Source organism: Micropterus dolomieu, linkage group LG20, assembly GCF_021292245.1.
Source record: "Micropterus dolomieu isolate WLL.071019.BEF.003 ecotype Adirondacks linkage group LG20, ASM2129224v1, whole genome shotgun sequence".
In the NCBI taxonomy this organism is placed as follows: domain Eukaryota; kingdom Metazoa; phylum Chordata; class Actinopteri; order Centrarchiformes; family Centrarchidae; genus Micropterus; species Micropterus dolomieu.
Window position 1 is genome coordinate 11067158 of NC_060169.1, and position 15142 is coordinate 11082299.

The window sequence follows — 15142 nt, forward strand, 5'->3', positions numbered from 1 at the left end:
CCCCCCCCCCGGCTGTGGATCAAACGAACTCAAAAACCACCGCTAACATGGGGCTCCTCAATGGGTTTCCTTTTTGTTTTGTTCTCTCACTTTGCCCCCCACCACCCCCTGTGTCTCCCACCTTCTCTCTACTTTCCTATGTCTCTATTTTTATTGTGCCCTTACAGGTGTTCAAGAGGAGGTGTGCGAGAAGAGGTCTAAAGTGGACGAAGATACATCAGGGCTAGTGCCCTACGGAGGAGATTCCTCTGATGAAGAGGAGGAAAGGAACCATAGCAGTAAGACAGATAACTCATAACCCCTGCCCTGCCCCATCCCCACTGCCCAGGATACCACAGACCCAAAATCTACTTTCAGTACATCAACACACTTCTCAAACACACACCCCATAATAGGAAAAATCCACCCTTGCATACACTGTTTAGGATGATACCAGTGTTTTCCCATGTTTTACATCATGTACTGCAAGTAACGAATACATTATTGCGGACTATTGTCCAAGGAAAATGTTAAATGCTTTTGTTTGTCATTTTTCCTTCCATCCAAGCAGACATGGGTTTCCTTCATCTCTGTGTGGGACTTTTTTTTTTTTTTTTTTTTTTTTAAATTACAGGTTGAGTAGGTTGAGTAGTTTTTTAAATAGCAGTAATGTAAAGTACAGATTATTAGTAGTAAGCAGGTTTATGATGGGGGAAAACACTGGTATGGTCTTTGAATTATCACAAATCTTTTGATGTTTGGTGCTTTCCTGGAAGAAAAGATTTTATTTTCTTGTCCTATGTAAGTTTTGCTTTATACTTTTGTTTGTTTTTCATGCATCTCCCAGTATGTCTTAATATAACCTCTCACACAATGGGTGTAAACCTGTTGGGTTTTAGTCAAAGGTGAGCATATTTAAATTTATGGCCACCTATAGAGCCCATGTAAATATAGATAGCCTACCAACTTGTTCATTGTCATTGTGCATGTGTTTGTAGCCACGTGACTTAAAATGCAACACATCTTTTGGCTACATGTCATGAATTGAGGATATACAAATCTTTTCTACAGTGTTTTTCTCCCATTTTTTTTAAACTATAAGGGTCTAACTCTAAAACATGCACTTATCAATCTCAAATTGCAGAGACATTTTCTGTTTAAGTACCACTTTTAAACAAAATAGTCAATTTTAACAGTGTCACAAGTATTCAGGGTGGATTTTTCCTTTTAATGTGAATACAATTGTATAATTAATTTTCTTTTGTAAAACACTTTAATTTTAAAAGAATCTTGTTAATCAAAAACAAGTACCTTAATTTCCTTTTTTCTTTTTATTTAAACACTTGGTCTGCTGCAGTTGCTGATGGTATAAATACATATTGTAAAATTCAGTGAAACTTTTTTCTTATCTTGGAAAATGGTGTATGCCTGTTCCCATGGAATACTATAATAAAAACTGAAAACCCCTTAATGTCTTTAGATCCCACACATTTTATATGGCTGAGGAAGGTCAGCAGTGGTTTTATTTGATGAATTTGGGGGTTCACAATGTTAAGAGTTTGAGGGGTAACACCCAGAACTTTGGTAAGTATTAAAAACAAATTAATTTCACTTCCTACCAGTCCTGGGTTTTATTTCATGTTAATAGTAGATATTATTACTGGTGTCAGATGAATGCATACTTGGGAGCCTCTATGCCGTTGTGCACAGTAAGAGCTCCTGGGTTATCCAGGCCAAAGCAGGGGTGGACATAATTTCGGAAGTGACAGTGGAAGGTGTGTAGGTGTTGTTCCAGATTCACATTAAAGAAGGACAGAGCCCCCCTCTCGTAGTCCAGTGCCACTCCTATCCGCACTGGGTTCACTGTAATTCTCAGGTCAGGACTCCAACCATTGTGCAGAAACTCATATTTATGCCTAAGGGGGGGGGGGGGAGAAAAGGGTGGTAACATTATGATTGAGGATAGCAAAACATTTCTGAATATAAAGCTTTTTTTCTTTGGGATTGTTGTTGCAGCCATTTGGAAAGCAGATGCTGAATCATGAGCCAACAGCAGGATTTCAAATGGTTGCGGATTAAAGAAATAGAGAAATGTGATTGTTAAATTGTGTGTAGGCAGAATCACTAAGATGCCCACAATTTAAACCACATTCAGGGCTTGTGTGATGCTGCTCTGATTTACTAAATGTGACAATTCAACTGTCCTGCTTTGTTCCAAGAAGGGTTGTCATAGCAACACTTTTAACGTAACAGATATTCAACTGTGGGCTCTTTTACCTTCAATGGGCTTAGCCTTTCTTTTTTTTGCTTACGAAAGGAAATTTTCTGGAGGCTAAAAATATTGTCTTGGCCCAGTTTCCATGAACTGCAGTAGTAGTCCCTCAGAGGATCAGTGTGCTAATTGTATCAGATGGTCTGTCTGAAAAATCTGCATCTACTTGGTCTATGTAGTCCTGTGTAGAAAAAGAGTCAGTTTCTCTCCCCCAGCTTGCAACAAATGGGAATAAGTGTATTTCAAAAAGTGACTGAGCAGCAAACCAACGCTGCTACTTTTGTTTTAACTTGGATTATTTCATTCGTGTTTGGGTTCCCACAGACCCCACTACTGTTTGATTAAAAATAATTTGAATATTTCTTTTGACACTATTAAAAAGAAAACTTTGACGAAGATGACAGAATAGGGTACTTACCATAAAGCATTGTTACTACAAAAAATAAGGAGATTTTATGTTTTAGATGTTACAGGCTACAGTATGTTATCCTGTGGCATGATGTTACTTACATTTGGAGTCAATAAGATGGAAAATTCAAATAATAAATCCTAATAGACTAATTTAAATAGTGCTGTGTAGACAAAAGTACTGTCATCACCAATCACAGACAGCAAATGGAAATCCATTGTATTTAAGTGTGCACAGCTAGAGTCTCGGACCCTAAGCAGAACATTCGGGTTAAATCATATCCACATTAATGTTACCTGGATGGAGTGAGAATATGTCTCATACACCAGGAGGTATTGTTGGCTCCGAAGTACGAGCTCCTCTGTGTGTCCTCATATGCAACTCCGATCCTAAACTCCGTCCCATCATCCACCTCAACTTCCCAGTAATGCCTGCCTCGCACAGGAATCAGATCCCCGAGGACAGCTACACATCTGTACACACATACATAGTCTTACTTTACATCAACTCATAAGGGGTAATCTAATAGTTTTCCATTATCTTCTGTCAGTAGTGACTGTATAGGCTACCTGGTAAAGGTGTTATCATCTGAGGCCATAGCGCTAATTGGTAGCTCCTCATCTCCATAAAACATGGTGAAGCCATCTTCAGAGAAGGACAGGCAAGGATGGGCACTGTCTTCCAGGAGATGGAAGAATGTACCTGCACAGGTAAACAAACATGTAGTGATGTTAAGTCATCGTATGAATGTGCAAAGAGCAGTGACGGAGGCATCTGGGCTTGTGTATTTCCATTTCATACTACTTAATACTAATCCTGTAACAATTACTTGACATTTATAGTTAGTGTATAGTTTAATGTTAATAAAAAATATGATGCATTGTTACAGATTCAACTACCCAAGGCCATATTGAGCTGTTAAAATTAGCTCCACCTCAACAACTTACATGTTAATGCAGTGGTTCTCAATCTGAGCATTGCGACCCACAAAAGGGGCTATGAGATATTTATAGGTGTGAGAAAGGATAAAAAACTAAATTCTGCAACACAACGATGTTTGCTTTTGGAAATTCTTTGTAGTCTAAGTCAGACATATTCAAACTCAAGTCGACATTGTGACAAAAACAGTTTGGAACCATGGTGCTAATTATGGTATCAAGGTTGTACAACGAAAGGAAAATCTGTAGTCCCTCACATGCAACATACATATAACTTACCAGATAAATAAATGTATATTACAATATGGTACATCATTCAATGATTTTTCAACATAAAAAAACAAAAAATAATATTAACAGAGGCTATTGTATGTTTACTTTTCATACTTTAAGTGGATTTACAAATGTATTTCTACTTCAGTAAAATTATGAATAAAGGGCTTTTACTTGTAATAGGATAGTTTGATATTTCTGAATTGCTATTTAAGAAAATGACCTGAGTGCTTCCACCACTGGCCAAAAGCACCACAAACAGGCTGATCCATGATGCTTCTCACCTGTTGTGGAGACAGTAATAACTTCACTCCTGTCGCTGGGCCCACCGATGTTGACTGCTCGCACAGAGATGAGGTAACGCCGTCCTGTCTGCAGCTGGATCAGACACTGACAGGTGGGCACGGCTACTATGGACCTGGGGGATTAACCAAGGAGACGGAAGGCTGACATCATTTCCATTTTTAAATAAATGAAATGCACAATGATGATGACTTTTTGGATCAGCTTTTATTTCCATACCTCTACTAGAGTGATAAGACTTAAAGTAACATCTTGTCTCACAACTTCTGAAACACTATGTGGATAAATGGGGTGCTTAGCTTGGTCCATGGACGCAATTGAGTTAATACAGTTTAGACTCCACTATGCAAAAATACAGAGACTATTCATATAAATAGTTTGACTGCTCTCTTAAGTTACCAGAAAATGAAAACCATGAAAATGACCCCAAATGCGAGGACAGTATTCTAGCTGAGGCTAACAGTGCTGTAGGACCTGAAGCCAAGAATAGATTTTCTAGGACAGAGTGTGTCTTGATTCAGCAGCTCTATAACCATGGGACCTCAAAAATCCCAGGCAAGCACTAACAGAGCCTTGCTTATGGATGTCTTGAAGAAAAAGCCTTATTAAAAGGACAGGCCAGTGAAGACAAATATCATGGGGTACTGCATCTTTGAAGCTCTGCTTATCCACTAGCTGAGCTAACTGAGCTATTTCATCTTTGTGTGTAGCACTTTGAGATTTCCCTGAAATGTAAAGTGCATTATAAATAAAATTTATTATTATTATTATTATTATTATTATTATAAACTCTAAAAGAAGGAGGAAAGAAAAAGACAAATTTCTTTTTGTGTTGAATCTGTCAGCTATAGGTGTATGTTAAAAATACAGTTCTTACTCAGTAACACCGCTCTGTGTGCCATCAGTACCCATCTCGCTGAGCTCCACAGTGTATGAGTCTACAGGGTTGGTGTTTCCTGACTCCCAGCGTATCAGAGCAGCCTCTGGACAGCTAGTAAACTCCCTCTGCTTGATAACTGGAGGCGATGGCACTGGCGAGAGAGGAATCAAACACATAACACTTCATTCTCTCTACCATCAATCATGTGACGCTGGAGTGACAACAAAATATGGACAAATGAGACAACAGAACAATTATTTAAACTGTCACAAGTTTAATTACGCATCATGTAGTTGTAGGAGTGGGGTGTTTACTACCTGTCATGTATAAGGCCTTCTCACTCGCTGGGCTGATGCCTGTGGTATTGGTAGCAGTTACCCACAGTTCATACTGAGCATTGGGCAGCAGATCTCTCACAGTGCAGTGGGTCTCCTTCACTTTTACGTTGCTTACTGAAAAGCAAGCACAGATTTAACTGTGGCTGCGCTGATAAACACATAGTATCCTTCAGAGAAATCATAAGTTTCCCACATCGATAGATACTGTTTCAACAGTAGATGGTGTTATCATGCAATGTGAATCTCTAGTCAGTGTCTCTGTGTTGTACCATGTGGTGCACAGGTGCTGTCTGCTGGTGTGTCCTCCAGTACAGGTCTGTAGTAAAGCTCATAGTACTCCACTGTGTCGTCGGAGAACAAGCTCCAGCACACACGCAGGGACGTCTGGGTGGCAGAGTTGGGCATCTGGGGGTTGATTACTGGCGCAGATGGAGCTGTTTTTACATTGAAGAAACATTAATAACCCAGTTTTGTTATCAAGTCATACCATCAAAAGCGCTAAGATAACCGTGCAGGAGTCGTTTTGCATAAAAAGTGATACGTTGCGACAGCTTGCTCTAGTTTCAGCTCAACACTGACACCTATGTGCTTTCATTTACTCTAATCCTTATTGCCGAAACAGTAACTTTAAAAGTGAATTTTATATCCCTTCTTTTGCAAACAAAAACAGTCCCTACATTCTCAATTCTTCACCATGTCTGACCCATGATCTTTCTTCACGTTCCTTAGGTCATCAGGTTAAATGTCATTGTAATTCTGTAATGTTACACCTGGAGGTTGTCACCTCCATGGTGTTTAGGGAGATTTAACTCCACCAGTTTCCATCATCCACCTGCTGGCTTTCCTCCACCACCACCAGCGTCTACACTCTGGGGGATCCTGTCCTAGCCTGTAATGAGGGCCTATGCTTAATGAAGATTGCTTTAAGTGATCGGCTCTAATCATCATAGTCGCTCTCTGTTGCTAACCTCACTAAAAATTGTTATATGCACAAAGCTAATAAATTGCTAGTTAATGGTCTCTGGGTAACCACCACCACACCACTAACTCCTCTATGTTATAAACTCTATATAGGTGAACTGGGGAGTGGTTTGTATATCAGACCTGGAACAACATTGATGGTGTCCATCATTGTTTTGACATCTGACAGGTCAGCAAGTGGTGTGTTAAACTCAAGGCTTGTAGCCAATGTGAGGTCTATCTCCTCTTTGGCAAACTCCTCGATTCTAAAGTAAAACAAAAAGAAGGCAAAAAAACAGCTCTGAGTACTTTAATGTTAACATTAAGGTTAAGTAGTTTGTGTTGGATGAGTCAAAATGTATCCAGTTAAGGTCCACGTACTAGATTATCCTGGAGCATTTTGTGGTCTTTTGCGGTGGACAGACTTTGCTCAATTATCATGGAGAATGACTATTTCCATGTCATGGAAACTGAGCTACCTCAGTGCTCTGCAAAAAGCTAATAAGTGGACCTTGGGTAAGGATTTTTATGTCAAACTACTTTTTCCAAAGCCAGGAATTTACAGTTCCACTCCAGTGTGCCTACTTTTATAATATTAGTCTGAAACTACATGCAAAAAAAGCTGGACACACAATATTAGCTTTGTGCCATTAATGGTTAGTCTTTTGAAATGACACAGCAGTCACCACCAGTGCAGGGTCACACTATGTGGCATACTCACTGAGCAGCATCATAATTACCTTTTAATGGTGGGCATAACTGTCTGGCAATAAAGGTCAAAGAAAGCAATTGAACAACAAAGAACAACAAACGAACAAAGAAATACTAATCAATACATCAGTAGTATGACAGGAAAATCCTCTGCTGGAGCCATTTATCATTATGTATACAACAAGAACAGAAGCAAGGACACCTTCAGGAAAAGCCTCTTGTCTTGGCTGCGGTAGATCTCCTGGGCCATCTCAATGAGGTCCTTGGAGGCATCCATCGCCTGACCACAAGCCAGCAGCTGACTGTACAGGGCTTCCAGCTTGCCCTTCTTCTCCTCCTCTAGTCCAGCCGCCCTCTCGTCATATCGCTGAGACAATGTCTGCAGCACATCATTGTAGTGCTGCTCCAAGTGCTGCTCCTGACGGCCAAAATTATCCTGTACATACATTCATACGATCACAGTGGCGCAGTAGAGATTTACACATTTGTTATCTTTAAAGAAAATATGGAAAGAAAAGAAAAATGAGGGGAGGATGACAGATCAAGGGAGGCGTTGAATGAAATGGATGTGTTTGATTCTTAACTTCAGGCCCAGAGGGAGACACGCTGAGTTCAATAAAACAAATATAATAATAAAAAGAAGAATTCCCACATGCTCACACAGCCATGAATCAATATCAGAACACATTCTAACAATCTGTTTCACTAAACTAAAAGTATTTTAAGAGGGACATTTACCTCCACAGTGAGAAAGATTTCCTCCAGGTGACCTGCAAAGTTCTCCATCTCAGCAACCTTCCCCTGTAACTGATTCCTGATTCTGACGATCTCACACTAAAAACAATCAAAATTCTCTTTGTAATTCAAACCAGTAACATTACACTAGTTTTCAGCCTTTGCTGTCAGGATTTTCTGCTCATGTCTGTGGCTTGGGAAAAAAAAAAAACACACTTTCATGCAGACAGCTCCATCTTCTGAGAATTAGCCACAAAGCAACCTCAAATTATAAATTAGTCCACAGTCCTTAAGTGTAATTTCATGGCCATTGAGTTTTTCGGAGTATCTTTATTAATATAATCATGTGTGGCTCCTTGTGAGGGGACCCCAGGTGGTATATACATGTATATTTCTGTATATTTGTATCGATGCATTAGGTTTTTTCTACCTGTGTATTGCAAGGGTTGATTGTACATCTGTAGCTTGCGATCTTTATCAGACTCCAAGGAGGATTCTTTTTTTTTTTTTTTTTTTTACTTTTTTGTGTTATCCTTGACATTTCTGAAGAGTGTATTTTGTCACTGTGGATGACATTTTTATATGCACTTACTCGTGTTAATGTCTAATAATAAAATCAAAAACTCTTAATGAATTTGAGTGTTTTTATGGCTTGTTTATTCCCACTAATCCTTGTATTTCTGGGGGTTCAAGGTCTGTATTTATGCTGCGATTTTCAGCATGTTTGTCCTCTTGAGAAAGTGATTTAACTTACAAGAATCAAGACAAACAGATAAAACAAGAAAATATCAAAGTTGTGTTTGTGTCCCCCACCTCAGTTTCTCCTTCCTTAAACACATCATCATCATCATCATGTCCATCTTCTGCCTGAGTGGGAGATGGAGTGCTGTCCTCACAGGGATCAAAATGAAGGGACTCGTTGGTGTTGACGGAGAACCTCTGGAAGGTCGAAACGTCTTGTGGCGCCCTCCCTCCTCTGTCTGAAACCACATTGTAGGGTTCCATGGTGGTCGACTCTCTGCTTAAGTCCTGGTGCTCAGCTTCTTCTGCAATCACATCTAGCAGACCTCCCCTGATCTCATACAGGTCCATGAGGAGAATGACTGTGCGAGGACAGAGGTTTACAAGTCATTTATGATTTGACTTCTGCCCTTTATTTTCTTATCTATAACAATCTATGGATCAACAACCATATTAATATTCAAAAAATCCTGCATCAAATAATAAATACTTTCCATACTTTAACCAAGCAACTTTCCTGTACAGAACAATCAATTAAATGAATAGCAAATGAGCAGCTGATGCAAATTTACCTTGATAATTCAGTAAACCAGTCTGCTCTAAACAACTAACAGTGGTGTCTGACAAGCCAACTCTGCAAGCAGTCCAACCCTCACCCAGAAACTATGACAAAAATAGATGGGACTCAGATTGCTCATAGGAATGTCAAACATCCATGGAGGGAGTTAGTTATTTATTGAATAAAACATACAAGTTAGACTATTTAGAAGCCTGTCAAACCTTAATTAGTTAGTAACGTAATTATTTCCAGTTTTAGAGTTGGCATTACTCGTCGCCTTAAGGCGTTTAGGAGTTGGAAATCCCCGAACATGTGAATCAAAGGTCAAAGTTGAACATAATACAGGGGCATTGTGGTGCCTTCAGGATACCTCGTAAACGCCCACATTATCTTTCTATCCCTTTTGCTCAGAAATACCGAGAAATACTCGACCTCGTTTGCTCTGTCAGTGCCTCGGTGATCAAAATTACAGGCTGGCACCTTTTTCGTGACTGTTGCTTTGACGTAGAAATCAAGCAACTCTGAGCTGTTGGAAGGAAGAAAGATAACTGATGCGTGCTATAAATAATGGAAGGGGTGTTATACTTAATGTCTTATCTAGATAATGTGCACAAAACTACAAGCATGTGATTGTCTCCTCTGTGTCAACATTATTTCAGTAAATGTGATAACAAAGCCTTTTAACGGTCTGTTTATCACTTTGTTAGACGGTTAACGGTTTCGGTTTTTAAAACGTTGCGAATATTTCTGAGGCGCACGAAGGCAGCCTACGTCACGCAAATGGCGGACGTTGTAAACAGAGCCAGCAGCTTCTCGGAGGCCGAAGTAAACCATCTCTTTTTAAGATGAATAACGTTGAGTGTGAGCGGTTAGATAGTCTGGAGGGCTGGGTGGCCGTTAAAAGTAACATATTTGAAGAAACTGAGACTTTTAAGCTGGGCTTCATCGTACAGTGGAATGTCATCGAGTGTAAGTTCGCTGTTACCTGCCACAACCGGACGTTACAACGGCAGAAACGCAAAGCCGAAGTTGCCGTCGGCGACCATGAGATGAGCTGGGCTGGACTCTTCTCCGTGAGCGACTTGAAACATATCCATCAGCAGTTTACTTGCGTGGCTGACATCTTGGGAGCCTGCTTCCCGGATTTGTCAGAGTTCGAAGACGGCAACATTTGGGACTTGCTCTTCCTGAATCGGAGGTCAGGTCCCGAGGACGACGACGAGAGGGATTTTGATACACCGTGTAGGAAACTCGAAAAATATTTCAGCACCGCCATTGACATCTGCGGGCGAAAAATTGTTCTCGACACGTTATTCGCCCAGGATGAGCGGGATGTTGAGGAGTACTTTGAAAATCTACAGGAGTTCAAAAGGAAGACCATGCAGGACGAGATGTCAAGGGCCAAGGGTCACCTGCGACAGGTGAGGGGGCGTGGCAGCAGTGGGATCAAATGAGCCACAGGTGCCAGTACCATGGGTGCTGCATAGACTCAGTTGCCAGTTTGTCAGGTATACCTAGCTAAAATCAATGCAGTCTAATACAACAACCCTGCAATAAATCCTACCTACATAAACATTATGTAGGTAGAAACATGATAAACTTGTTGATTCAACTTTATTGTCATTTTGGAGGCTTTAGTTAGTTAGTTAGTTTAGTTTGTGGTGATGATACTGAGGTGTTGCTAATATTTTGTCAATCCCACTGAAGGTAGACTAAATATAGAGACACCTCAGAATAACGCAGTACAATATTAACATTTTATTTATTTAAATATATAATAAACTTAACCTTTATAAAGTCAAGTTGTATTGCAGAACTTTAATAGGTTTATATGTGGATTTATGACACATACTATACTTAAATCATTTATAGTGCACTGAAAATGCCATGAAACCAAAGATTATGGACAATGGACAGTGGACAAACCAGAAAAACTATGTTCAGAAGAAGTGTTTCACCTGAACAGAAGAAAAAGTATTGAGGATATAGTGAAGCTTGGGAAACCTCTGTTTGCCCTATGGTTCTCTGTTTTGCATGTTACCCTGCAGGACTAGCACCACACAGTGGTGTTACAAGTCTGAAAGTGGACCTGCTATGACACAGCAAATCTTTGCTGTTCGTGTATTACAGTGAAAGCTCTAGATGTGGCAACACCACTAGTGCTAATGTTGTTTGTCAGCCTGCCCTTTGACATTTGAATGAAAGTGATTTGAAATGTAACTTATTACACAAGTAAATAACATGGTGAGAGATGCCTTAATGACAGTGTACAACTCCACACTCCAAGCCCAGATATATGAGAGATTGGGAAAAATGCAGTCAGTGTACACAGCATCAGTAACATTTAATGTAATCTGATACGATAGTGATACAGTTAATGCCGCCTTGTATGAAAATTATATGATGTTTTGTTCAGACTGTGTCAGAGAGTAGGTTTAACTTTTAATTTGTATTATATTCTATGACTAAACATTATATTGTCCACCTCAAATGTATAGTGTTTTTAGCGAGCTGCAGAGCTCTTTTAGCAGCAGGTTTGTTAATGCCCAAGTCCTCTTCACAGAGATTCAGGAAGTCCTTCTGTGCTTTCTGCCGTGATGTGTTTTGTCACTGACTGTCTAATGTTGATGACTAGGATTGTCATTTTGTACTGGGGAGTGTGGTAATGTTGTCCATGGATATGTTGATACCATATATAAACACTAACGTATATCAATCCAGTCACATTGATGTTTACACCTTTTTATTATGGTTATTATGATGCCCTTTTATTTTTTACCGAAATCGACTTACCCGGCCAATACCCCCCCCCCCCCCCCATGAAGTTAGATTAGAGATACATTTCTTGTTGTTGTCTGGCTTCAGTGGAGAGCGTCAGATAAATGATCTAGTGGTTTTGAACCCTCAGCCCGCCTGCTTATGAAAGGACTAATATCGACTTTTATATTAGTGTGCTCAGATGTTGTATGAAAAAGTGTTCCATCAGAGATTTTTATGTTATTTCCAATTCGTCTGAGACATGAAAAGCCAGCCAAAGACTGTGGGCTCAGAATAAACAAAGGTAACAGTGTTTATGTCCTCCACTTTTACAGCTGCTGCAGATTCATACCAGTGCAGACCGAATGGTTGCGCTGCTCAGCATCTACGAGGAAGAGGACGCAGCCTATCAGGACCTGGTCACTGTGGCCACCACTTTCTTCCATTATCTGCTCCAGCCTTTCAGGGACATGAGAGAGCTGGCCTGCCTCTACAAGATGGAGATCCTGGTGAATACAGACGCACATTTAGCAGTTGTGCGGTTTTTTAGGATGTGGTAAACCAGGGGTGTGAGGCGGGCCTTACATTACTTATTGCATTAGTTATTAGCCTACATGTGTGAGAGTTCAGAGATACAGTAGTTTTTGGGAACTGTTTTCCCCCCATCAGAGTCAGAAAGTAATAAATGCCTTAGGACAGACCTTTTTTAAAACTATTTGGTGTAGTCAGAAGTTATGTCAAACAGCAATATTAGGCTATTTTGGCTCAAATGTTGAGTGTCTGTGGGATCAAATAATATAATCATGATCCCATAGGCATCCAGGAATTGAGCGAAACTTAAACAGCCTAAGTTTCGCTCAATTCCTGGGGAGCTCCGTTTCCCAAGCTTTGTCTGAGGGGAGGCCCACAGTCTCAGGCTTTGAAAACCCCTGTGGTAAACTATTATATGCAGAGGATGCAGTTAGCAATTTGTTTTGGTATCTAAATATTCAATATATTCTCATCAGGAATTTAAATGTTTAAACAAATGAAATGAAAGGGGAGCTTCATGCAGATTTGCCAGATTTATGCAAATACACATTTATAGCCCTAGGACATATTTTAGACTTATGGAACTGCATAGCCTCATACAGCACATATTGGAGGATTAACCTGTTTCATTTCTCTGTTATGGTGTAGACACACATACCTATACACACATTGTGGTGGAGTGATGAACACAATTTGATATTTCTATGTGTCATTTAAGAAAATAATTTAATCTTTTCACTGAACTTACTTAAAAGCCAAATTTATATGCAAGTGGGTTAAGTATCTGTCATCTTAACAGTGTAAAGTTGTCCACTGTCCCTGCTCACTGTGGTTCTCTGCAGAAGTCTTTGGAGTTTGAGGACTTGGGTCCTAAGAGAATTGCAGCTCTGGAGAAGGAGGCGGATGAGTGGAGAACGAAAGCAGAAGATGCAGTCGCCTCAATTCAGGACATCACCGTTTCCTACTTTGCACAGACTTCAAAGGCTCTAGCTGGTATAAGCTGCTGTGTTTATTTCTCTTATTTGTTTATGGATGAATTAATTAATGACTTTTATGTGTCATTCCTCAGCAAACAGGAAATGCAGCAGTCACCAAGTTCCATTGCAGTTGCAGACAAACAATATATTTATGAAATATGTTATCTAATATCCACACAAAATGCACAATGTCATGTTCATCTAAAAGGAAATATAAGGTTTAAGGCACACTTTAAATAATTACATGAAAAAATTATAATATAACAGATAATTGCTCTGTGTGATAAACTTCATTGCTCAAACAAGTGTGTTGTTGGAAGTAGGAAAAACTGGATAAGAATTTCACTTTGTTGGGCAGCCATTTTTCATGTGGGCGTTTTGTGAATTCTTACCATATTCTGAGGGAATTAAGACAAAATCCCAAAGCACAACATATATATAGATATAATTTTATATGGATACACTCATTCCACAATCTATATGGCTTGCAATTGTAGCTATATTCATGTGCCTGTAAACCGTTTTGCTGGAGGTTTGTAAGGCGTTCTGAAAACATTGTATGCAATACATGTGCAAGAGGCCAGTCAGGGAATGTAGATCATGACAAAAAGTAAATCACAACACTCACAAAACAATATTTGATGAACTCCTAACACCTCAAATTTATTAGTAAAAGTATCCATGTTTTTTTTTTCTTTGTTACTTTTGCTTTGCACCCATGTTAATATATTGTGTGCTTTGTGTGATGCGCACACATAACTAGCCTTTGTGTGCATGTTCAGGTATGTTAAAGCAGATGGAGGAGGATAAGTGTCGTTTTGGAGCTGCTGCCTGGGCGTCTGCAGCTCCCAGACTTGAGAAACTACGTTTCCTATTAGCCAAAGAAACCCTGCAGCACATGAGGACTAAAGAGATGTGCCTCAACCGCAAGAAAGATGGCATCAGGAGAAGGGTGTGTGTCTTACGTTTTTTTGATTAACATGATCAGCATGAACACTGATGTAATCAGTCCGCACATTCCATGGTGGTGTATTGTGCTCTGACACAGTTGTAAGGGTTTATTTTTCATTCAGATTTCCACTGCCAGCGCCGACTCTGCTTTTGTAGTGGTGATAAGTCTGTAGAGATGTAACACGGCCCTTTGGTATTCCAGTCTGATGTGAATCTATGGCTGCTAAAGTCCTTTGATCTATTTATAAAGCCTCTCTAAAAACACAGAGAATCCCCTCGAGATACCCTCAAAACCTGCATTAATGAATTAGTGAGTCTGTGTTTATATACATACTCAAAACGTGCCAGCTATATGCATATCAGTGAGTACAGGGGAGGTTTATTTCAAATGTCAGGATCACAGTACTTTGGGGAAATTGCAGCGAATTACTTGCTGCTGTAGGGTGTCGTGCTGTGAATTTGAGCTTTTTGGAAGAGAACAGAAAACACCTTCAGCACCTTCACCTTTATGTGGCTGCATTATTCATCCGATTAAGCTCTTTAAAATATCAGGTTTCAGGATGCTGGTGGTATCTCCCACTGTGAAATCAACATGAGCCTTTACAGAGACAGTTGTGTGTGAGTGTTTATAATGAGATCAGTAAGCTACACCTACGCAGAATCTAGCACTGGTGGCAACAATACTCAGTGGCTCTGTTGAGTGTGCTGGTTTGCCTGCCTTTACTGTGTGTGTGTGTGTGTGTGTGTGTGTGTGTGTGTGTGTGTGTGTGTTTGGAATGAGCTGTATTACATCTAAAATCAATTCTCTCTCTCTCTCCAGCTGACACA

At 39.9% G+C, this 15142-nt stretch overlaps 3 protein-coding genes across 8 annotated transcripts in view; 2 read left to right on the top strand and 1 right to left on the bottom strand.

Annotated features, from left to right (window-relative positions):
* The window catches only part of LOC123958602 (KH homology domain-containing protein 4-like), an 8793-nt gene extending 7203 nt beyond the window's left edge, over positions 1–1590 (top strand). The window contains exon 14 of the mRNA XM_046032055.1: positions 168–1590. Coding sequence (XP_045888011.1) covers positions 168–298 — 131 coding nt within the window. The 3' untranslated portion in view covers positions 299–1590. The remainder of the gene's footprint in view (positions 1–167) is intronic.
* On the bottom strand, positions 612–10540 carry LOC123958601 (fibronectin type III and SPRY domain-containing protein 2). Of its 5 annotated transcripts, none has more exons than XM_046032050.1 (13): positions 10084–10540; positions 8612–8901; positions 7802–7897; positions 7266–7499; positions 7093–7115; positions 6497–6618; positions 5662–5826; positions 5372–5506; positions 5052–5205; positions 4156–4289; positions 3230–3362; positions 2957–3133; positions 612–1895 (listed from the first exon to the last, which is right to left on the bottom strand). In XM_046032050.1, exons 2-13 carry the CDS (start codon positions 8888–8890, stop codon positions 1646–1648), a joined length of 1902 nt encoding a protein of 633 aa, XP_045888006.1. In that variant the 5' UTR covers positions 8891–8901; positions 10084–10540; the 3' UTR covers positions 612–1645. The 5 variants fall into 5 exon arrangements, with proteins under 5 accessions (XP_045888006.1, XP_045888007.1, XP_045888009.1 ...); XM_046032051.1 differs by lacking the exon at positions 10084–10540 and adding an exon at positions 9531–9775; XM_046032053.1 differs by lacking the exon at positions 10084–10540 and adding an exon at positions 9579–9598.
* Positions 9841–15142, top strand: part of LOC123958600 (WASP homolog-associated protein with actin, membranes and microtubules) — a 17754-nt gene continuing 12452 nt past the window's right edge. Inside the window, exons 1-4 of one of the 2 annotated variants that reach the window (XM_046032049.1) lie at positions 9841–10519; positions 12191–12364; positions 13229–13379; positions 14146–14315. In XM_046032049.1, the coding sequence (XP_045888005.1) occupies positions 9944–10519; positions 12191–12364; positions 13229–13379; positions 14146–14315 (1071 nt within the window). In that variant the 5' untranslated portion in view covers positions 9841–9943. The remainder of the gene's footprint in view (positions 10520–12190; positions 12365–13228; positions 13380–14145; positions 14316–15142) is intronic. The other variant, XM_046032047.1, reaches the window with a different exon arrangement.

Bases quoted from the DNA above. Each gene is read 5' to 3' on its own strand.
- LOC123958601 (XM_046032050.1), bottom strand. From the start codon at position 8,890: ATGGACCTGTATGAGATCAGGGGAGGTCTGCTAGATGTGATTGCAGAA. The intron at 6,619-7,092 runs GTAATTATGATG...GTTTTACTTTAG, and splicing joins GTTATGCCCACCATTAAAAG to AATCGAGGAGTTTGCCAAAG. The intron at 5,507-5,661 runs GTACAACACAGA...CTTGCTTTTCAG, and splicing joins CAGCACCTGTGCACCACATG to TAAGCAACGTAAAAGTGAAG.